This window comes from Neoarius graeffei, chromosome 11 (assembly GCF_027579695.1).
Source record: "Neoarius graeffei isolate fNeoGra1 chromosome 11, fNeoGra1.pri, whole genome shotgun sequence".
NCBI lineage: Eukaryota > Metazoa > Chordata > Actinopteri > Siluriformes > Ariidae > Neoarius > Neoarius graeffei.
In genome coordinates this window covers 7,444,606-7,468,935 of record NC_083579.1, presented here as the reverse complement: position 1 = coordinate 7,468,935, position 24,330 = coordinate 7,444,606, and the positions used below count along the sequence as shown (strand labels likewise).

At 42.4% G+C, this 24,330-nt stretch overlaps 1 protein-coding gene across 3 annotated transcripts in view; it reads left to right on the top strand.

Moving 5' to 3' along the window:
• The window catches only part of stac (SH3 and cysteine rich domain), a 248,919-nt gene that overhangs the window by 173,529 nt on the left and 51,060 nt on the right, over positions 1 to 24,330 (top strand). For all 3 annotated transcript variants that reach the window (XM_060933346.1, XM_060933344.1, XM_060933345.1), the window contains one exon: positions 18,074 to 18,174. In XM_060933346.1, coding sequence (XP_060789329.1) covers positions 18,074 to 18,174 — 101 coding nt within the window. The remainder of the gene's footprint in view (positions 1 to 18,073; positions 18,175 to 24,330) is intronic.

The window sequence follows — 24,330 nt, the reverse complement described above, 5'->3', positions numbered from 1 at the left end:
CAGTGTAAAATTGCAAAGAGTTTGAACATATCATCATCTGCAGTGCATAATATCATCAAAAGATTCAGAGAATCTGGAAGAATCTCTGTGCGTAAGGGTCAAGGCCGCAAAACCATACTGGGTGCCCGTGATCTTCGGGCCCTTAGACGGCACTGCATCACATACAGGCATGCTTCTGTATTGGAAATCACAAAATGGGCTCAGGAATATTTCCAAAGAACATTATCTGTGAACACAATTCACCGTGCCATCCGCCGTTGCCAGCTAAAACTCTATAGTTCAAAGAAGAAGCCGTATCTAAACACGATCCAGAAGCGCAGACATCTTCTCTGGGCCAAGGCTCATTTAAAATGGACTGTGGCAAAGTGGAAAACTGTTCTGTGGTCAGACGAATCAAAATTTGAAGTTCTTTATGGAAATCAGGGACGCCGTGTCATTCGGACTAAAGAGGAGAAGGACGACCCAAGTTGTTATCAGCGCTCAGTTCAGAAGCCTGCATCTCTGATGGTATGGGGTTGCATTAGTGCGTGTGGCATGGGCAGCTTACACATCTGGAAAGACACCATCAATGCTGAAAGGTATATCCAGGTTCTAGAGCAACATATGCTCCCATCCAGACGACGTCTCTTTCAGGGAAGACCTTGCATTTTCCAACATGACAATGCCAAACCACATACTGCATCAATTACAGCATCATGGCTGCGTAGAAGAAGGGTCCGGGTACTGAACTGGCCAGCCTGCAGTCCAGATCTTTCACCCATAGAAAACATTTGGCGCATCATAAAACGGAAGATACGACAAAAAAGACCTAAGACAGTTGAGCAACTAGAATCCTACATTAGACAAGAATGGGTTAACATTCCTATCCCTAAACTTGAGCAACTTGTCTCCTCAGTCCCCAGACGTTTACAGACTGTTGTAAAGAGAAAAGGGGATGTCTCACAGTGGTAAACATGGCCTTGTCCCAACTTTTTTGAGATGTGTTGTTGTCATGAAATTTAAAATCACCTAATTTTTCTCTTTAAATGATACATTTTCTCAGTTTAAACATTTGATATGTCATCTATGTTCTATTCTGAATAAAATATGGAATTTTGAAACTTCCACATCATTGCATTCCGTTTTTATTTACAATTTGTACAACATGAGTAGAGGAAAACAAAATGGCGGAGCGTGTTGCTGAACCAACCAAGGACAAAATAAAAACTCTACTCGAAAACAAACCCCCCAAAAATTATCAGGTATTTAAAAGGAACAGAAATAGCTAAAAAAAAATAGGTTTGTTATGTCTTGTTTCCCCCCCAATATCTCCTGATCCACACTCCAGCCCAGTCGGTGGCGGTAATGCACCTTTAAGCTGGTTTGCCAACCGCCAACAAACCCTAAAGAAGAAGAAGAACCCCCCCCCAAAATACAAAAAAAAACAAACAAACAAAATATAGAATGAAATTATTTGATGGTAAGAATGTATCTTTTTTAAATTTTTCAAGAATTATTATTATTATCGCATTTTTCACAAATTGCTCTTGTCATTCCGCCGGTTCGTTTAAATTCTAAGCGGAGATGATTTTGTCGGGCATTTTGTGTAAAGCTTTTATTTATCGAATTTGCAAAAGATAAAAATAAAAATGCTCCGTTTCTCAAAATCCAGTGAATGTGGAGAGAATAAAACAGTTATTCCACTCAATCTGGTCGTACGTGGCTGATGGACAACTCAGTGCTACGCGCTTCATCGGCTATCAGCTCATGTACGACTCGATTTCGTGGAACAACTGTAAATTATGCTCAGCGACTCATGCACCGAGACCTCGTCAGTCTTTACACTTCACCTGTTCAGGTAACCTGTAATAGAACCATAACCCCTTTATGTGAGGTGTAAATACACTACCGTTCAAAAGTTTGGGGTCACCCAGACAATTTTGTGTTTTCCATGAAAAGTCACACTTTTATTTACCACCATAAGTTGTAAAATGAATAGAAAATCTAGTCGAGACATTTTTCTGGCCATTTTGAGCATTTAATCGACCCCACAAATGTGATGCTCCAGAAACTCAATCTGCTCAAAGGAAGGTCAGTTTTATAGCTTCTCTAAAGAGCTCAACTGTTTTCAGCTGTGCTAACATGATTGTACAAGGGTTTTCTAATCCTCCATTAGCCTTCTGAGGCAATGAGCAAACACATTGTACCATTAGAACACTGGAGTGAGAGTTGCTGGAAATGGGCCTCTATACACCTATGGAGATATTGCACCAAAAACCAGACATTTGCAGCTAGAATAGTCATTTACCACATTAGCAATGTATAGAGTGGATTTCTGATTAGTTTAAAGTGATCTTCATTGAAAAGAACAGTGCTTTTCTTTCAAAAATAAGGACTGTGGGTGGTAGAAATGGGCAACTGGACTTGCTTGAAGATTCTTGGCAAGATTCCTGGCAAGTCCAGTTGCCCATTTCTACCACCAACAGTTTACTATGACCTGGATGATTGAGAATATTCGCAGACAAAAATAAGGACATTTCAAAGTGACCCCAAACTTTTGAACGGTAGTGTATGCACCTGAGGAACTTTCTTGACTTCCGCGTATAATATGTCATTTTCAAACATTTACTTTACTACATGTGTGTATGCGCAAAAAACAAGAGTCATGAGGAGATGTATTCCCCCCCACGAAACTCCACTCCAGATTTGCCCAAGTTGAATTGGTTCCCATGGAAATATGGAAAAAATAAAAATCACAGAAATCCCGAAATGTCAAAAGGCACAACTCCTCGTGTCACTTAACATAACTGTCAGGTTTCGGGAAAAAATTCCTAATACTTTTTTATCCTCCGTTGGCCGAAAGGCCCGAATGGGGATTATGTCGTGGCGATGTCCATCCATCCGTCCCAGGAAGGGCACTCACTTTCTGAAATCAACTCCTCTCACAATTTTTGGAGGAATTTCACGAAACTTGGCAGGATTCTTTGTTGGTAATATATTTATTAAATATATTTAATTTCATTCGCATTTTACCAGCGTTCCAGCCCTTGTACTTTGACAATTTCATGTAGGTGCGTTCTCCTTCTGACATCAACCCCTCTCACAATTTTTGGACGAATTTCTCGAAGCTCGGCAAAAGACCTCGTTATATGACGGTAATACGCAGATTGCGATTTAATTTCGTTTGTGAAAATGTTCCCAGAGTTTTGAGCCTTGATTAAATAGCTTGTACTTTGACAATTTCATGAAGGTGTACGTTCTTCTGAAATCAACTCCTCTCACAATTTGTGGAGGAATTTCACCAAACTTGGCAAAAGCCTTTGTTATATGACCGTTAATGAAATTTGGTTTAATTTGGGCAAAATTTACCAGAGTTATACCCTTGATTATTAACAAACTTGTGCTTTGGCAATTTCATCAAGGTGTACTTGCTTTCTGAAATCAACTTCGCTCGCAATTCTTGGAGGAATTTCACGAAACTTGACAGAATTCTTTGTTACATGTCGGTAATACGCATACCGTATTTCAATTTCGTTCAATTCAATGGCATTTTACCAGAGTTCTGGCATCGTTGCCAGCGGGGGATGATCTTGCGCTCTCAGAGCACTCTTGTTGAGTTATGCTCTGGAAACTAAAATGTTTACAGACGGACAGAGCGATAGCTATATCCCCCCCGCACAATATGCTGGGGGGAGGGATAAAACATCACGAGTTTTAAAGTTTTGCGTATCAGCTACACGGACTCGGATTCGGTGTAAACCATTTTGCTCAAATTTGAAACATTTTGTGGAGTGTTGAGTGAATGTGTAATAGGGCTGTGCGATATATCAAATATACTCGATATATCGCCGAAAATTCTGTGTGAGATACATAAAATTATTATATCGTAACTATTGAGTATTTTATGGTCATCTGCCAACTTGCATTTGTTTTGTGTTTGTTTAAAAGATTTTCCGGTGGTTTTCTCCCTGTCCCTCAGGCAGTAACGTGAGAGGCTGCCTAAGAGTAAAAAAAACAATAATATCACACACTCGCCATAATATCTAGGTGCTGAAAGGAACTTCCGGGAAGATTTTCTAGTTTCGGTTTACAGCGCTGACTCAGTTCGTGCAATCGTTGGTGTTGCATAGGCTACCGTGTAAGTAGTCTGGCTAACGCGACTTCAAAGCTCTGCGAGCATTGGGTCTGGCAAAGAAATTAAGCCCAACCGTTTCCCAAAGGCGTGGTTGACCCGCCTTCCTGAAATGCCTCAGTTTGCTACTGGTCGAAGCCAGAAAAGGTTGTGACGAAGCTTAAACCAATCACATCACTCTTTCCTCTGACGTATGTGACGCGACGGAAACTGCTTGAGTAACAGGAAGAAGATAAATACCTCCAGGGCTGCTCTTTGCTCCGTTTTCAATGAGAACTTCCCGTTGAATGCTTTCAATACAGCATCTACCGCTGTGTCAAAGGCTTGCCGCTGCTCCATGTTCGTAATGCTTCTAGTGAATGAAGCGCTTCCGGCATAGATTCTGTAAACAATCTAAGGCTTCCGGTCGCAGTTCTACTACGTCACTGCCTTGAACACGCCTCTACCCAGGGCCGTTGGAGATGCTCAAAGTTGATTGGTTCCCGATTTTTCGGGAGCTTGTAAGAGCTGGAGATAGCTTGCCTTGCCAGACTAAGCTCGCAACAGGCCCTCATGTTGCGTCACACTTAGGATGGGCGGGCCCAGGCTACTGTGTAAGCTCTGTCAATTTCAGCGACAAATTAAAAATGGAAGTGGACGAATTGGTTCCTAAAAGAACTAGTAAGGGGTCAGTCATCTGGCATTTTTTTGGATATCGCAAGGAGGACGTGGAACAGCAAATGCCAATTTGTAAATTGTGCAAAAAAAAACTATCACAAAAGGCAGCAGCACTACAAATATGTTCCATCACCTGAAAACTCACCTGGTACAGTATGAAGAGTCTCTTAAACTCCGAACTACTTGCCCACGAGCTAAAACTAAAATCAATTGTGATTAATCACTAACATGAAAATTTCAAATGTGTTGTTGAAAACCACCTGTAAAGTTAACCAGGAATGTTATTTAATCTGCAGGGATTGTAGTGAAAACAGTAGAGTAATGCAAAGCTGACACTTGCACGATTCCGTGGCACGCATTGGCATGACTCGAGTCGTGCCAGTGCGCAAACTAGTCGTAAACTGGCGTGAAGTGTGTGTAAACCCGTCGTGACTGCGTGCCATGTCGAGACGAGAATTTTGAAATGTTCAAAATTTTGGTCACGACAAAATTTCGAGACCGGCTCGTGAACTATGCGCAAACTGTTCGTGATCTCGTCGGGACGATGCGGGAGGATGTGTGCCAGTGCGTGGAAGTGCGCGCTGAGGTAATTTTTGTAGCCCCTTTGATCTTCCTTGTGGAGTTCAGTCAGTAGACTGTCATACTGTCCAAACTCGTGCCTTCTGGTCAACCATTCCCGGACCCACACTTTCCTTTGTGTCTTTCTTCAAGGTGGGGTTGCCTTTTCTTGCTCTTCTGCCTCTTCCAGCCTTTTCTGATGCTCTTCAACAATGGCTAGAGCAGCTGCCAGGTATAGGCATCTTCTCTTCTCTGCAATGATTGTGTCTCTGGTATTCAGCATGTTGTCTCTTCCACAGCCAATTCAAAAATGACCAGGGGTTGGGGAGGCCCCCTTTTTATATGGCGTGCCCAAGTCGGCACGACACCGTCCGAATTGCGCAAACTCGTCGTGCCAATGCGGGAAGTGCGCAAACTATGCGTGAACTCGTCGTGCCAGTTCGTGAATGTGGACGGGCACGCATTCGTGAACTCGTCATGAACTCTGCGTGAACTAGTCGTGAACAGTGCGGGAGCCTCCCAGTTCGTGCCCCAAAATGGCACGACTTGCCACGACAAAATCGTGGCCAAAAGTCGTGCAAGTGTCAGCCTTGCATAAAAGTTAGATTTCATGGGGTCCTTTAGAGGAGATTTCAATATATCAAGATATATATCGTATATCATGAAATGGAGAAAATGTATCGGGATATTCATTTTTTTCCCATATCGCACAGCCCTAATGTGTAATGCGTAACACAACTCTCGCGTGCCGTTACATTAATTACATCGTTACAAACTGAGATTCTCCACCATGCAGAGTGAAATGTCTGTATGATGTCATCAACGACTTGTTTTTGCATGCACGGTTATGTTCGACGCGAGTTCTTCAAGCTGAGACAGATCGGGCCCTAATTCCACACCAAAGCATCATCCTCCTTATTTCCACCTGACATTTTAGGATTTATTTTAAGAGCGTCGCGTCCTACTTTGTATCCGTTTATAGTTACCCCGTCAACGTTGCGTCTGTAGAAATAACGTATTAACGAACGATCACGAAGACATTGTGGTGCTGTGTACGTACGAAGATCAAGCGGTGTGCCGCGACGATGGTGATAGTGAAACACTGATCAGTGTTGCAGTTCAGGTTGAATCTCCTGCGTCAGCTTTAAATATATAAAATACAGAAATAAAATGGGAAAACAGCACCATGTCGGTTCATCTTTTGGAGCGAGAGGAGGCTCATGCAGCATCTGACACACACAGCTGTTCTGCTGGAGCATCAACACAGTCCAGCGCCCACACACACACACACACACGCACCAAATCTGTGTTCAGTTTTATTACCCATCGTGTATCTGTGCATTTGCTTTGCTGCACACAACAAAATATAGACGCACTCGCATTCACCCACACACACACACCCACATCACACCCTCGCCATAAACACACACACTTTAATGCTTTTAATTGGATAAACACACACACACACACACCAGCAGGACCCAGATTCTCATAAGTGCGTCTCAGTGTTTCAGAGAAGACACAGGCGATTAGTTCACATCTATGCAGGGCTTTGAACCAGAAATTTTTTCCTATTGGTTCGTTCCGAACAGAAACGGAATTTTAACGTTTCCGGTTTTGGGTTCCACCATTAAATAGACGTTCCCGAACCGGTTAGAACAAAAAAATTTCGTTCCCGGAACGGTTAATTACGTTCCCTGTCAGCTGTTTAACAAATGGCTATAAAATTATGTCTGTCTCATCCAGCTTAAGCCAAATGTCGGCTAATTCTATTACAACCTTCATTAAATAAGACAAGAAATAATTCAAAACAATTATTATTTCAAATGTTGGCGATTTGGATTCTCAGTATGTCTTCCCATCTACACAAACAGAAAAAGTGCCAAAAATGAAAGAGAATTCGTTTAGTGTGTTACCAAAGGCGAGTCAGGCCCTATAGAGGGCTACCGCATGACGTCACCGCGCCGCGAGATTTTGTTAGGCGCCATATTGGAAGACCAAGTACACATCTATGCAAGTACATACATACATAAAACAAACTACACCTGAAATGTAGCCAGGGCCGGTTCTGCCCTAATCTGGACCCGGGTGCAACATCGCGCAACATCGCGCAACCCCCCCCCCAAAAAAAAAAAAACACCCACCAGTCTATCTGTGAAGATACTCAGTCGTCCAGGTACATAGTAATCTGTGGTTGGTAGAAGAGAGCAACTGGACTTGCTTGAAAAGTCTTGAAGACGTTTCGCCTCTCGTCCGAAAGGCATCATCAGTTCTGTCTGTCTAATAGGGAGTATCAAGTATTTATCCTCTCATGGATCATCATAGAATCCAAATCAGAATGCTGATGGCTGCATTGAAGGTGGCTGATAGATGTCATAGACACCCACCTCTGTTCAGTGATGGTCGTTCCAGGCTGACAAAATTGAACGATCCTCTCTGGCTAAGATGTCTGCCAGTTTTCTGGAAGTCCTCTCATACTCCCGCACTAGTCGAAGGGAACTCATCCCAAAGTGTGTAGAAACATATCTGTGAAGATACTCAGTCGTCCAGGTACATAGTAATCTGTGGTTGGTAGAAGAGAGCAACTGGACAACAATTTTGTCAGCCTGGAACGACCATCACTAAACAGAGGTGGGTGTCTATGACATCTATCAGCCACCTTCAATGCAGCCATCAGCATTCTGATTTGGATTCTATGATGATCCATGAGAGGATAAATACTTGATACTCCCTATTAGACAGACAGAACTGATGATGCCTTTCGGACGAGAGGCGAAACGTCTTCAAGACTTTTCAAGCAAGTCCAGTTGCTCTCTTCTACCAACCACAGACCCACCAGTCTAAATCAGGACAACCATCACATAACTATAACTATAAACATTTTATATCAACTATTTTAACTAAATGGGCTATAATAAATAAGCCTGCAGGCAGCCACGGCGGGCTGCCTCAGAAAAGTAAACATTCAATGACACAACTGAAAGCCTGCAGCCACGGCGGGCTGCCTCAGAAAACTAACCATTTGTCCTACCTTAAAACTCATTTTGCATTTTCTGCCTCCTTTTTTGTATTTTCGACCCTCCGTTTATTTTCTTTCCTTTTCTGAAAACCCGATTTGTGTCCAGACATTTTGTTCTGCTACCAACGAACTAACTCGTCAGGTCTCGTCTCTCGAGCCCGCGATGATTCCCGTGGGAAGGGCAACAATTGATACATTTTTACAAACAGCCAATAGGGAGGTTGCATCGTTCAGGCTCTTCTTTGCTCAGACACTCAGTAATTCACTTATTATCACATGGAGACGTGATAGTAGTCCACCCTCCCGCTCTCTCCATTCAGTCAGCGAACGTCACACAGGAAGTGAACCCCAGCGGGTCATAGAAACTTGCGCAGGAGGAGAATGGCTTTTTAATTTGTAGGCTACGGAAACTTTGAGGAACGAAATAAAAACCAGTATTAACCGGTTACCATTATTTTTAATAAGCGTTTCTGTTCCGGAACATAAAAAATAATAAAGTTTCTGGTTTCGTTTCTGTTCCATGTGAAATAGAAAAAGTTCCCGGTTTTCGTTTTCGTTCCTTGAACCGGTTCAAAGCCCTGCATCTAAGTAACACTTTTTTTAATATAAACGATATAAATATTTAACATTATCCTCATCGGCCTCTTTATTAGGAACACCCATACTGTTTGATGCCGTTCTCTAACCAGTCGATCCCTTGATGCGTCAAATCACGCAGATGCAAATCAAGAGCTTCGGTTAATTAATGTTCAAACATCAGAATGGGAAAAATTGTGATCTCACAGTGAAGTGTGACTTTCTTTCACTGTGGCGTGCATGCTGGTTTGAGCCACATGGACTGCTGGTTTGAGTATTTCAGAAACCGCCGGTCTCCTTCCTGGGGTTTTCGCACACAGCAGTTTGTAGAGTTTACACAGAATGGTGCGGAAAACAAAAAACATCGAGTAAGGGAGAGACAGTTCTGTGGGTGGAAACAAACACCTTGTTGATAAGAGAGCTCAGAGGGAAATGGACAGATTGGTTCCAGGAAGGATATAGTAACTCATATAATCACTCTTTACAACCGTGGTGAGCAGAAAAGCATCTCAGCATGCAGCAGGAGGAAGAAGAGCACATTGGGTTCCGCTCCTGCAGCCAAGAACAGGAATCTTAGACCTTGGAACTTGTCAGTTTCCAGTCGTATCAGGGGTGAAATGAGAAATCTTTACGCTTAGCTGCGGCTGACTCGACACCACAGAGTCAATAATCCTGATCGGATCTTATTTTCAGCGCAGTCTTAAAACCAACATGATGGAGTCGTGTACAGCAGGGTAAGAAAAATTTAAATACAACAAGCTTTATATGAATGAACTGAAAACTGCAATGGGGAGAGTTGGGACGGGGGGAGACTCGTGATAGTTTGTATTCCCATAAATTAATTTCAACCAGGTTTTCGATTCCATCAGAAGTTAGATGTTGTTCGTTCCTAAGAGTAACCGACTTCCTTCGGAGCCGAAGCTGGACAAGAGCGTCTGCTGAACGCCTGTAATGAACTGTCCTGACTCTCCCCGTTTTGGAAAAAAAAAATCCTTAAATGTTTTTCCACGGAGTCTAAGTTGAATAAATAATACTATATCTGGTCAGTCTAGTCTACATACTTCAATTCCGAACAAATCCCCAATTTACCAGCGCACGTTACACTGTAGAATGGAGGTGGAGCCAAAGTAGAAAATGCTTTTAAGTTTTGGTTGATAAAATATTAGGTAGGGTCTGTGAAGTGAAATATTTTATCAACCAAAACTTTAAAGTATTTTCTACTTCGGCTCCACCTCCATTCTACAGTGTAATGGACGCTGGTGAATTGGGGATTTGTTTGGAATTAAACTACACTACCGTTCAAAAGTTTGGGGTCACCCAGACAATTTTGTGTTTTCCATGAAAAGTCACACTTTTATTTACCACCATAAGTTGTAAAATGAATAGAAAATATAGTCAAGACATTTTTCTGGCCATTTTGAGCATTTAATCGACCCCACAAATGTGATGCTCCAGAAACTCAATCTGCTCAAAGGAAGGTCAGTTTTATAGCTTCTCTAAAGAGCTCAACTGTTTTCAGCTGTGCTAACATGATTGTACAAGGGTTTTCTAATCCTCCATTAGCCTTCTGAGGCAATGAGCAAACACATTGTACCATTAGAACACTGGAGTGAGAGTTGCTGGAAATGGGCCTCTATACACCTATGGAGATATTGCACCAAAAACCAGACATTTGCAGCTAGAATAGTCATTTACCACATTAGCAATGTATAGAGTGGATTTCTGATTAGTTTAAAGTGATCTTCATTGAAAAGAACAGTGCTTTTCTTTCAAAAATAAGGACATTTCAAAGTGACCCCAAACTTTTGAACGGTAGTGTATGTCGACTAGACTGACCGGATATAGTATTATTTATTCAACTTAAACTCCGTGTAAAAATGTTTAAGGATTTTTACTTTTTTTTTTTCCAAAATGGGGAGAGTCAGGACAGTTCATTACATTCCAGGTATTCAGCAGATGCTCTTATCCAGAGCAATGTGCAACATACCTAGAGCAGTTGGGATTTAGGCACCATGCTCCATGGCACTTCAGCCATTCCTGCTGGTCCAAGGAATTGAACAGTCAACCTTTTAGCCCTAAAGCTGCTTCTCTAACCATTAGGCCATGGCTTCCCAACAGGTTTTTTTCTTGTGGTTTACAAATATACAATAGTTTAAAAATGTTTGTTAAAAATGTGGGCGTGTCCCTGCATGAGGACATCATAAGGCACAGCGGTAAAAGATTTCATGACGTACGTGACCCGTCCAAGGGCATCGAAGGGGTTAAACTTATTTCATTCCTTCTTGAGAAACAATCTCTCGACTGTTCAGTCGAGTCGGGTTTTAGGTAAACGGGCATTTTGCTATCACTGTCCCAGCATTGTGTGTTCATGGGACACGTTTACAAGATAGTAAATAAAAATTAAACATGTAGGATTAAGCTCGGGATTTTTATTTGTGTCCCATGTCTCCCTGCAAAAAATAACGACAGTAAAACTGAATCCTGAAGGCCAGTATATGTTCCACGCTGAGAAACTCATGTTGTGGTTAGGGATGTTAACCGATGACTGTTTGACCGGTGGTTGACCGAATCAACGTCAACCGGTTAATTTTTTTTGGGTTGTCGGTTAAAAAAAAATCAATCGTTTTGAAGCTGCCGATTTTGGAGTGGAGAACCTGGAATTCTGTGTTGTAAACGCTTGGGGCGTGCCATACGGTGTAAGGACGACAGCTGACAAATCAGAAACACCCATTCAGTCATGTCCCGCCCTCCCGCCCCAGTTGAAGACAGCTGCCACTCGGCGAAAGAAAAGTGTAGACACAGGCTTTTTAGCTTACAAATTACTATTCTGTTTTTTTTTTAATTATTATTAGAAGGCACATGGAGTTTAGTCCTGCCTTGGCCAGTGCATTCTGAAAGTACGTTTCGGTCTGTAGCCAACAATGCATGTTATTACAGATCATATCTCTCCATACAAACTAAAGGCGCAGATGCCGACTTTTTCACGGCTGAATCGTGCAGATCCGATTTTTTTTTTAGGGGGGGCGTTGGAGTGTCTGAATAATTTCATCAGAGTAAATTCTGTATTAAAATTACTAAATAAGCAAATGCCGTTACAGTCCATGAAACATAGGAAGTATGAGAAGAAAACAGTAAATCAGAAAGCTGCGCACATTTGCTCAGCTTCCGCGAAAACGTGCGCAGCTTTCTGATTTACTGTTTTCTTCTCATACTTATACTTCCTATGTTTCATGGACTGTAACGGCATTTGCTTATTTAGTAATTTTAATACAGAATTTACTCTGATGAAATTATTCAGACACTCCAACGGCCCCCCCCCCCCCAAAAAAATCGGATCTGCACGATTCAGCCGTGAAAAAGACGGCATCCGCCAAAAGGCGCGCCGTTTGCATCCCTGTTTAAACTCATAGGTTAACCGACTTTAACCGGCTAATGAGGCTCGGTGGTCGGTCAAGATTTTTTTTAGTTTTCGCCATCCCTAGTTGTGGTAAGGGGGTTTAGTAAATACTCTGGAATGCAATATGAATGGGACGCGACCTGCAAAGAATTTCACACAATGTACAAAAGCTGAGAGCTCATCCCCAGCCTCCCTGCTCTTCTCTACACTAAATGATTAGCCCGAAATGAAACGGAAGTAAGCGATCAGTTTCCCTGAGACTCCTTCGCTTCGCTTCAGCTTTATAGCTAATGATCTGCGCTAGTGAACAGAAGATTGTTGGTATTAATCCCCGGAGTGGCATACACTGATCTAAATCGATCCGTCTTAACAGCTAACTTTATATCCGGACTTCAGTGTGCAGTTCTAATTACATCCATTCACTAAATGGCCAGCTAATTCTTTTTACACACACACACATACACACACACACACACTGAGCAGTGTGTTTGATATCAGGGCAGCAGAGTGAGACTTATAACTCCGTCAGACAAGTGCGGCCATTAAAACGTCCAGACTGCGTGTGGACAGAATGAAAGATACAGAGTGTGTGTGTGTGTGTAGTGGCCTGATGTGAAGCGTAGTTACTAATACCACCCCTAAATTTTTTCCTAAGCAGCACATATTTGCATGATTTTTTTCCTCTTACACCACAGCAGTTTACCAATGATTGTTTTTTATTAATTACAAAAAGGCATGTTTTTTATCCATTTAGGGTTACTTTTAATATTGCAGAACATCCGGGAAAAAAATATTAATTTCCTTTACCATTAGATTAGATTAGATTAGATTAGATTAGATTAGATTAGATTCACTTTATTCATTCCACATCGGGGAAATTCACGTGTTACAGTAGCAAGAAAATGTCAAACAGATAACAAATAAAACTGAAATAAAAATTAGACAAACAAAGGATTAAATACAGAGGGCTATTTGCATTATCTACCGTGAAAAAGTATAGAAAAGTTGCCTTATTGAGAGGCTCGGAAAAATTGCACATTACAGGTAGACTCTGTATATATACACACACACATATATACATAAATAATATATATATAAGTATGCATAAAAATAGTTTAGGGCCTATATTATTGCACATAATTGCATCGATGAGAGATGGCAGAGGTAGTAGTGGTGAAGTAGTGCAAATTAAACAACAAACAGGTTATTGGTGCTACGTTACAAGTTGTGGATGTTATACAGTCTGACAGCAGCAGGTATGAATGACCTGCAGTATTTCTCCTTCTTACACCGTGGGTGTAGCAGTCTACTACTAAACGAGCTGCTTAAAGCCCCCACAGCCTCATGTAGGGGGTGAGAGGGGTTCTCCATGATTGAGGTCAGCTTGGCTAACATCCTCCTCTCACCCACCTCCTCAATGGAGTCCAGAGGACAGTCCAAGACTGAACCAGCCCTTCTGGCCAGTTTATTAAGAAGGTTCTGTTTATTTAGGTTCTGTTTATTTTTCAGCTTAGGGAAAAAAAAACTTTTGTTTTCATGTTGTTAACAGTTAGTCGTGGAGGTTGGTGCTCTCTCATATCGTCACATTTCAGTTCCGTTTGCCGTTTTGGTCGTCATGGTTGTTTTGACAGCAGGCCAGATGAGCTACTACGTCTTTGACGTTCTGGTTTACATGTTTTACTTTGCATGTGATGCAAGACAATTTATTTGGGGTCTTAATCAAATCAACACTATGCAGTTTCACAACACAGCAGAACCCAGGATTAATGTGATTAAGTCGGTTTTCGTGACAATTTTGTTTCACTTGCGCTGACTGTAAGACGCGACATTGTTTCTGAAAGAACTAGCTAAATTGTTAGTGAGTTGTCGTAGCAACAAGCTAGCTGTTGCCTAGCAACAAACGCCACGTCTTGCGTGTTCACCTTCCCAAAGCAAAAGAGAGAATTTACAAGCTATTGTAAGCGATCGTATTATACCGTACAGATATATATTATTTACCAGCTGGGAGGTCCATATCGTGAAATACCGTGACTGAGGTCTTGAAAGTACTGAGCGAGGCCCTCTGGGCCGAGGTCAGTATTCAAGGCCGAGGTCACGGTATTTCACCATACGGTCCGACCTTAAGCTGGTAAATAATATATTTATTTTTTTCTTTACCAAATTCTAACAGAAAACGAGAGTGCCCGAAAGGCAAAACCGAGCCGAGCCGCCATTTTGAATCCTCATTCACGGCTGTAATGCAAATGGCTTCCTCCTCGGTATACAAGTGCACTTCCATGGCAGGAAAAAAACTACATTTTGCCGCCTATGTAGTCCCCTATTTATACAAAATTGAGTCATTCAGCCATGTTTTTGCTCGGCGTTAGCAAATTACAGGTTTTTAGCTTTCTCCTGAAATGTTTTCTTTTATTTCTTCTTCCTCAGGGGAGTAAAACTCGCTTTGGCTGTGAAGACTGTCGTTATCGCTATCCATGCTGTAAAATTAATGCTATTCTCCTGAGAAATGCTGGCAAAAATTTATACGATTTTTGATAATCTATAAATCTTATAAAAAAAAGAAATTTTGACAAAAAATTCTACTATATTTGTTGTTGTTGTTGTGAACGAGCGAGTCGCCAGAGGTCCGTAACCGGGGTCTGTATCGTAGGATCCGGACCCGCTCGCCAGCCAATCAGAGCGCAGGATTTGATGGAAACCGGACCGCGAAAAAAATAAATTACATTATTCTATCCACATTCACTGGATATGCGCAATCCTGCGTTCTGATTGGCTACTGTACTTCCAGGATATCAGCTCATATACGGTGAGTAGAGAAAAACAAAAATGGCGGAGCGTGTTGCTGACCCAACCGAGGACGAAATAAAAACTCTACTAGTGAGCTGTCGTGGCAACAAGGTAGCTGTTGCCTAGCAACAGTGTTCTCAAACATGCCACATGCCTTGCATGTTCACCTTCCCAAAGCAAAAGAAAGAATGTCCAAGCTATCATATTATATTGTACAGAAATATTATATTAGCAAAGAATGTCGAGAATATAATAAGAGGCAACAGCTCGCACTCAAATAATAGCTCTGAACACACACTCCTCCCTGGAGCGATCTCCTAACGAGCGCCCACTTTATCCCTCTGGCTGGTTAAAGCCGTACAGGCAGCAGACTGACTCCGCAGGCGTGAATCTCAGAGCCACCACGTTCCCTTCACTTCCTCTTCGTCCACTCGCTTCCTGAATCACGCCACAACCACGGACGCAGGATGAGGCCTCCTACACACAGCCGTCTCCGGATCGCTCCGAGAAAAAAAGTCATCACACTACAGCGAGGGGTGTGTGTATGGGGGGAGGGGTGATGAGACTCAGTCTTTCCCCGGTTGTGTTTATTCTACCAGTTCGGAACCGAATGTAAGGAGACATATGTGAAGATGACACAATGACGATTTCTGTCTTTGCACGTAAACAGATCAAACACTCCGATCCTGCCAAACATTCTGTTCTTGTGAAGGCGGTGTGTGTGTGTGTGTGTGTGTGTGTGTGTGTGTGTGTGTGTGTGTGTGTACATCTGTTTTTATATACTACTGAGGACCAAATGTCCCCACAAGGATAGTAAAATCTGACAATTTCGACCTTGTGGGGACATTTGGAGGGTCCTCACAATGAAATTGCTGTTGTGTTTTTTTTTTTTTTTTTTTAAACAAAAATAAATAAATAAATGAGCCAAAAAGTTTCCTTTTCATTATTGAGGTTAAAGGTTAGGGTTAGGTTGAGGCACAGCATTAATTAACTGCAATAATAATTATGTCAATGGAAGGTCCTCCCAAGGATCATTAGACAAGTGTGTGTGTGTGTACTTGCTACATATTGAGGAGCAAAACACATTTTTTTAACAAAAGAGTGAGGACATTTTAGCCGGTCCTCACTTCTTCAAAGGGCTGTTTGAGGGTTAAAACTTAATTTTAGGGTTCAGGTTAGAATGAGGTTTAGGCTAGGGTAAGGGGTGGGGTTAGGGATTTAGTCATGATGGTTAAGGTTAGGGTAAAGGGCTAGGGAATGCATTGTGCCAGTGATGGTCCCCACAGTGATAGAAATACAAGTGTGTGCGTGTACATATGTTTTTATATACTACTGAGGACCAAATGTCCCCACAAGGATAGTAAAATCTGACAATTTCGACCTTGTGGGGACATTTGGAGGGCACTCACAACAAAATTGCTGCTGTTGTGTTTTTTTAAACAAAAATGAATAAATGAGCCAAAAAGTTTCCTTTTCATTATTGAGGTTAGGGTTAGGTTGAGGCACAGCATTAGTTAACTGCATTAATAATTATGTCAATGGAAGGTCCTCACAAGGATCGTGAGACAAGTGTGTGTATGTGTACTTGCTACATATATTGAGGAGCAAAACACATTTTTTTAACAAAAGAGTGAGGACATTTTTGGGAAGTGAGGACACTTTGGTCGCTCCTCACTTCTTCAAAGGGCTGTTTGAGGGTTAAAACTTAATTTTAGGGTTCAGGTTAGAATGAGGTTTAGGCTAGGGTAAGGGGTGGAGTTAGGGATTTAGTCATGATGGTTAAGGTTAGGGTAAAGGGCTAGGGAATGCATTGTGTCAGTGATGGTCCCCACAATGATAAAAATACAAGTGTGTGTGTGTGTATATGTTTTATATACGACTGAGACCCAAATATCCCCACAAGGATAGTAAAATCTGACAATTTCGATCTTGTGGGGACATTTGGAGGGCACTCACAACAAAATTGCTGCTGTTGTGTTTTTTTAAACAAAAATAAATAAATGAGCCAAAAAGTTTCCTTTTCATTATTGAGGTTAGGGTTAGGTTGAAGCACAGCATTAGTTAACTGCATTAATAATTATATCAATGGAAGGTCCTCACAAGGATCGTGAGACAAGTGTGTGTATGTGTACTTGCTACATATATTGAGGAGCAAAACACATTTTTTTAACAAAAGAGTGAGGACATTTTTGGGAAGTGAGGACATTTTGGTCGGTCCTCACTTCTTTAAAGGGCTGTTTGAGGGTTAAAACTTAATTTTAGGGTTCAGGTTAGAATGAGGTTTAGGCTAGGGTAAGGGGTGGAGTTAGGGATTTAGTTGTGATGGTTAAGGCTAGGGTAAAGGGCTAGGGAATGCATTGTGTCAGTGATGGTCCCCACAATGATAAGAATACAAGTGTGTGTGTGTGTATATGTTTTATATACGACTGAGACCCAAATATCCCCACAAGGAAAGTAAAATCTGACAATTTCGACCTTGTGTTGACATTTGGATGGTCCTCACAACGAAATTGGTGGTGTTGTGTTTTTTTAAACAAAAATTAAAAATAAATAAATCAATAAAAGAGCCAAAAAGTTTCCTTTTCGTTACTGAGGTTATGGTTAGGGGTTAGGTTGAGGTGCAGGCACAGCATTAATTAACTGCAATAATAATTATGTCAAAAATCGTGAGACGTGTGTGTACTTGCTACATATTGAGGAGCAGAACACATTTTTTAACAAAAGAGTGAGGACATTTTTGGGAAGTGAGGACATTTTGGCTGGTCCTCACTTCTTCAAAGAGCTGTTTGAGGGTTAAAACTTAATTTTAGGGTTCAGGTTAGAATGAGGTTTAAGTTAGAGTTCGGTAAGGGGTGGAGTTAGGGATTTAGTTGTGATGGTTAAGGCTAGGGTAAAGGGCTAGGGAATGCATTGTGTCAGTGATGGTCCCCACAATGATAGAAATCCAAGTGTGTGTGTGTGTGTTCTATAGACTGATGAAGATGAAGATCTGCAGAAGGACATCCTGCCGCTGAACACCTACGTCGCTTTGTACAGATTCACCCCACAAGAAAGACAGGACCTGGAGATGAGGTGAGCGTGACACACCCATACAGGTATTCCTGTCGTTATGAGGACCGGCTAATTGTGACATACCACAGTGCGATTGAATTCTTCTGGTTGTTGGGTTTTTTTGGAGAACAGCAGCACGGCTCAGGCTGTAGTTCTGGCTGTAACATAACAGGTTTATATTAATGCACTCTTTCTAACAGTTTCTATAGTAACAGTTAATTAACGGGGACTCTAATCTGAGACTAGTGTCATAATAAATGGATTTTTTAAATCTGTTGTTTAATAAAGAGAGATGAAGTTGCGTCTGAGGAGATATTTATGTAACGTTGATGGAAGGAGTCTCCAGTGTCAGTGCTCTTTAACAGTCAGAGGTGAAGTTTTCTGACCAGAGTTTTGTTTTTTTTCTTTCCTGGATGTTGGATTACAGTCACTTGATGGAATCACGAGGTCACAGATTCAGAGACTTGAGGAGGCACAGAGTGTGAAGTGACTCGACGTGGCTGTAAAATGCACTCGCAATGCATCTGATATTAACCATTTAGTTGTAATAGACCTGTAGTTCATCGTGTAACGTTTGAATGATGTCTCCCAGTGTGTCTTAAAAATATATATTTAAACACTTTGCTGTTTTTTCCACCACACATGGTATTTTATTATATATTTTTAAACTCACTACGTTTTTTTAAATCACTGTTTTGTCTTGATTACTTTAGTATTTTATTTTTGGCCACATTTTGATTGCTTTTGGAAAGCTGCTAGCTAAATATTACGATGACATACAGTATTAGGCCCGTTGTAGGTTTAAAAAGAAAAAAACAGATCACTTCATTTGGTTGGATCAATGCCATCACTCCAAAGACACCACGGCTGAGACAAGAGTTACAGCGAATAGGAGAACTCTTTCCTCCTTGATCATGCAATATAAAAAATTATATATACAGGACACTTTTTTGATGTAATAAAAACGTGTTCTATTCCCTTCTAGTGGGTTTCATTCATTTGGTCTGACAGCATGCAATATTGTTAGCATATCGCTTATCCTATGTGTATTGCGTCACTCTACCCAATGGAGAATGAGCGTTGAAAATTGTTTCAATATTGCACGTTGTCAAGACAACATGACATCACACGTCAGAGCTCATGCAAATATCCAGTGACAGTCATTTCTTTGTCTGCCGGGAAAGAAAAACGACGAGGCTAACCCAGGGCTACTGCGAGGATTAGCTATGCGATAATTAAGCACTAAATAAATAAACTGAAACTAAAGATGCGTCGAACACCCGAAAGGCTACCAAAACTTCATTATATATTCTTCACGCATATTTACAAGAGAAAAACAGACCAGTGGACATCGAAAAACTGGAAAAGAGACACGTCAGAGATGTAAAACTGTGATAATTTGGAAAGAAATATGGCTGCCAGGTTTGCTTCGTTAAATACGGAAGATTTTGAGAGAATTTTGGCTGCCAGGTCGCTCCGTTGTGTGTAGCTGTCGATGTTGATTTTTAAAGTAACTTAGTAAATTACACAGGGAAATGAATACTTAAGTCTGAGTGAAAAATACTGTAGCGAGCGTGCAGCGTGGAAGAAGAGTCTAGAGACAGAAATCTTAGTTTCTCAGTCGTTAGCCTGTGCGAGGAGCTCTTGGTAGCACTGGGTTGATTGCGCTAGCGTTGGCTTTCACTAACACTACACCGGCTGGAAAGTAACTGCACTGCTGCGGGTAAGCTAGCGTCGGCCTCCGAGAATGCTGATAGGAATAATAATAATAATACATTTTATTTAAAGGTGCCTTTCTAGCACCCAAGGACACCGTACAAAAATGAAAGACAAACCATACATTAAAACTACAAAAAAAATTTAAAACAAGTAACAATTCAAAATTTAAAAATTAGACAGTGCAGTGATTAAATTTGAAAAGCAAGTTTGAACAGGTGTGTTGTGAGTGAGGATTTGAAATGTGGAAGGGAATTGATATTTCTAAGTTCGGGAGGTAATGAGTTCCAAAGCCAGGGAGCAGAGCGGCTGAAAGCTCTGCTCCCCATCGTGGTGAGACGGGCGGAGGGGACAGTCAAGTGGATGGAAGAAGAAGATCTGAGGGAACGAGAGGGAGTGGCAACGTGGGGGAGATCGGACAGATATGGGGGAGCGAGGTTGTGGATGGCCTTGAAAGGTAACAGAAGGATTTTGAATTCAATTTGAAACTTGACTGGGAGCCAGTGGAGCTGCTGCAGGATGGGCGTGATGTGGTGGATGGAGGGCGTTCTGGTGATGATGCGGGCAGCTGAATTCTGGACCAGTTGGATCTTATGGACAGATTTGTGAGGGAGACCAGAGAGGAGGGAGTTGCAGTAATCCAGACGAGAAGTGACGAGGCTGTGGACAAGAATAGCAGTGGCATGGGGAGTAAGGGAGGGGCAGAGACGATTGATATTGCGTAAATGGAAATACGCAGACCGGGTAATGTTATTGATGTGGGATTGGAAGGAAAGAGTGCTGTCGAGGATGACACCCAGACTCTTAACCTGTGGGGAGGGGGAGATGGAGCAGTTGTCAATATAAAGAGAGAAACTGTCAATTTTGGATAGTAACGATTTGGTGCCAATGAGGAGAACCTCAGTTTTGTCACTGTTTAGTTTGAGGAAGTTGGAGGAGAACCAGGTTTTACTGGAGAGGTAGAGCTGGGTGTCATCCGCATAGCAGTGGAAACTGATGTTATATTTACGGAAGATGTTGCCAAGGGGAAGGAGATAAATGATGAAAAGGAGGGGCCCCAGGACAGAGCCCTGGGGCACACCTGAAGTGACAGGGGAAGGGTGGGATGTGAAAGATTTAAGCTGAATGAACTGAATGCGGCAGGAAAGATAAGATTTAAACCAGTCAAGGGGGGTGTGAGTGATACCAATGGATGCTGATCTATTGAGGAGGGTGAAGTGACAAATGGTCTCGAAGGCTGCACTCAGGTAAAGGAGGATGAGGATGGTGAGTAAACCAGAATCAGCTGCCATGAGGAGATCATTGGTGATTTTGATTAGAGCTGTTTCTGTGCTATGGAGGGGACGGAAACCAGACTGAAACTGTTCATACAGGTTATTGTGAGACAGATGGAAGTGGAGTTGATTAGCTACTGTTTTTTCAAGAATTTTGGAAATGAAGGGTAGATTAGAGATAGGGCGTAGGTTATTGAAGTTGGTAGGATCTGCACCGGGTTTTTTTCAATATTGGTGTTATTGCAGCAGTCTTAAAGGATGTAGGAACAGTTCCAGTAGAAAGAGAGGAATGGATGATGGCAGAGATGAGAGGGACCAGAGAAGGAAGGCAGGCTTTAACAAGAACAGTAGGGAGGGGGTCCAGCTGACATGTGGATGGCTTAGACTTACAGATGAGAGCTGAGATTTCTGAAGCGGTGGGAAGCTGGAAGGAGGAGAAGGAGTGAGAGGGTGGAGGAAGTTCAGGTAAACTGATGGGGGTGGATTGTGAACCGAGATGCTGGTGAATTGTTTGGATTTTTTCAGCAAAGAATAACATGAGGGAGTTGCAGAAAGCAGGTGAGTACAGGTGAGGTGGTAGGGAGTCTGGGGGTTGGCTGAAATTCTTGAGCAGTGAAAACAGTGATTTGGTGTTACCTTCGTTAGAACAGATTATACCAGAGAAATAATTGGATTTGGCTTGAGCAATACAGTCCTTGTAATGAAGTACATGATTGTTGTACGTCTTTATGAACAGATAGTCCAGTTTTCTTGTAAAGTCGGTCAAGTTCTTGGCCTTTGGCTTTCATGAGCCGAAGTTCAGGTGTAAACCAGGGAGCAGAACGGGAGAAGGAGACAGACCTGGTTTTTAGTGGAGCAAGGGAATTAAGGATGGTGTGAAGGCCAGTGTTGTACTGTGAGGCCAGCTTTTCCAGGGTGGTTAAATTGTGAATGTCCAAGAGGGAGTCAATGCTAGAGGAGAGAGGATTCAAGTTGATATCCTTTATGTTACGGAAAGAATTAAGACGAGGGAGGTTAGTAGTGGAGAGAGAGAGTTTGGTATTAAATGAGAGGAGGAAGTGGTCAGTTATAGGGAGTTCATCTGCTGTACAGTCAAGGGGGGAGATACCAGAGCAACAAATTAAGTCCAAGATGTGACCTTTGGAGTGAGTGGGAACATTGGTGTGCTGCTGAAAACCGAAACTCTCAAGGCAGGATGAAAAGTCTCTGGTAAGAGTGTTGTTGATATTGTCCATGTGGGTGTTGAAATCTCCCAACAAAATAATGTTTGGTGAGAGAGTGGAGAGGTGTGCCAGCAGAGCAGCAAAATCATTTAAAAAGTTTTTGTTTGGTTTGGGGGGGCGGTAGACAATTGCAATGATGGTGGGAGTAGATCCAGACAGTTGACATACAGTGAATTCAAAGGAGCTGAAGGCAGGTAGAGACACTGGCGAGACTTTTCATTTATCGCGGTAAATTATCGCGAGACCTCCTCCCCGGCCGGAGCCACGAGGTTGACCGATGTAAACAAACCCCGGAGGAGTTGATTCATTGAGTTGGGAAAAGTCATTAGGTTGTTGCCATGTCTCAGTTAAACAGAGAAAGTCAAACTTACGGTCAATGAGGAGATCCTGGATGAGAGACCCTTTGCTCGTAAGGGAGCGGATGTTGAGTAGACTGAAGTTGACAGTGGTGTTGTCACCTATGACAGCAATGTTAGCCAACCGAACCGGGCTGGCTAGCACACTGTGGTCAACAACTCGACCAGTGTTTCGTGGAGGGCAACGAGAGATGGACCATCTCATCTCATCTCATCTCATTATCTCTAGCTGCTTTATCCTGTTCAACAGGGTCGCAGGCAAGCTGGAGCCTATCCCAGCTGACTATGGGCGAAAGGCGGGGTACACCCTGGACAAGTCGCCAGGTCATCACAGGGCTGACACATAGACACAGACAACCATTCACACTCACATTCACACCTACGGTCAATTTAGAGTCACCAGTTAACCTAACCTGCATGTCTTTGGACTGTGGAGGAAACCAGAGCACCCGGAGGAAACCTACGCGGACACGGGGAGAACATGCAAACTCCACACAGAAAGGCCCTCGCCGGCCACGGGGCTCGAACCTGGACCTTCTTGCTGTGAGGCGACAGCGCTAACCACTACACCACCGTGCCGCCCAGAGATGGACCAGATGGATTTTATTGTTGTCGAGGTGTTTTGATGAAGGCTCCAGCGGGATCCACGGTGAATGTATTTCCGGTGAGGCTGGGAAGCGATGTCCGGATGAAAGTGAAGTAGAGCCGGTGGAGGCGCAGACAGGTGGAACCGTAGCCGGGGAAGCTCTGCAGCTGAGTACTGGAGCAAACCAGTCACGGGTTGGTGGACCAGCAACAGGAGAGGCCAGATAATCATGGACCAGATATATATCATATCGGACCACATTGTGCACAGGGACCCAGTCCCTTGAACGCCAGGGCAAGCAGAGCCAGGTGAGAAACCCTTAAAATCACTTTAAAAGTGGTTAGAAGTTGCCAGCGAGCAGTGGCAGCCAGTTGCGCCAGCATTCACTCAGCCGGAGTGAGTCAAATGTTCAGTGTAGAAGAGTGTCCATGTATAATAATAATAATGATGATGATGTTGGCATGTTGGCTGTTTTTTTTCATGGTCTGTGAAATATATTCCATTCAGCTACTCGTCTTTGACTCGTCCAGTATCATGCTAGCTGAATGGAATATATCTGATATACCATGCAACACCAGCCAATATTATTTAAATATGTCACTCAGAGATTTTCAACTCCATTTCTCAGAACGCACTGCAGCCAGGAATCATGTGATTGTTATCTCAGGGAATATGCAAGGTTTTTGTTTTTTGTTTTTCCTTGCAAATTTGCGACTTTTTTATCTTGGAATTTGAGTTTTTTGCTTGCAAATTTATGACCTCATAATCTCCATGTCCGCGGGTACAGGCACTTACAGATGCAGTTGCGTCGCAAACTAACAGCCAAATCCAAATCATGAGACGAGGAGCGGAGTCAAGTTCAGGCAAAGGGTCGATCAATTCACGAACAGAGTGTCACCAGAAGATAACGAGTCCGTCAATGACAGTGTAGCTCACTGTCTAGTCCAGAAGGAACGATCTAAAGTGGGCCATCTTCCTTGCGCAATAAATGTTGCAAGCTATATACACTATATACAAGCTAT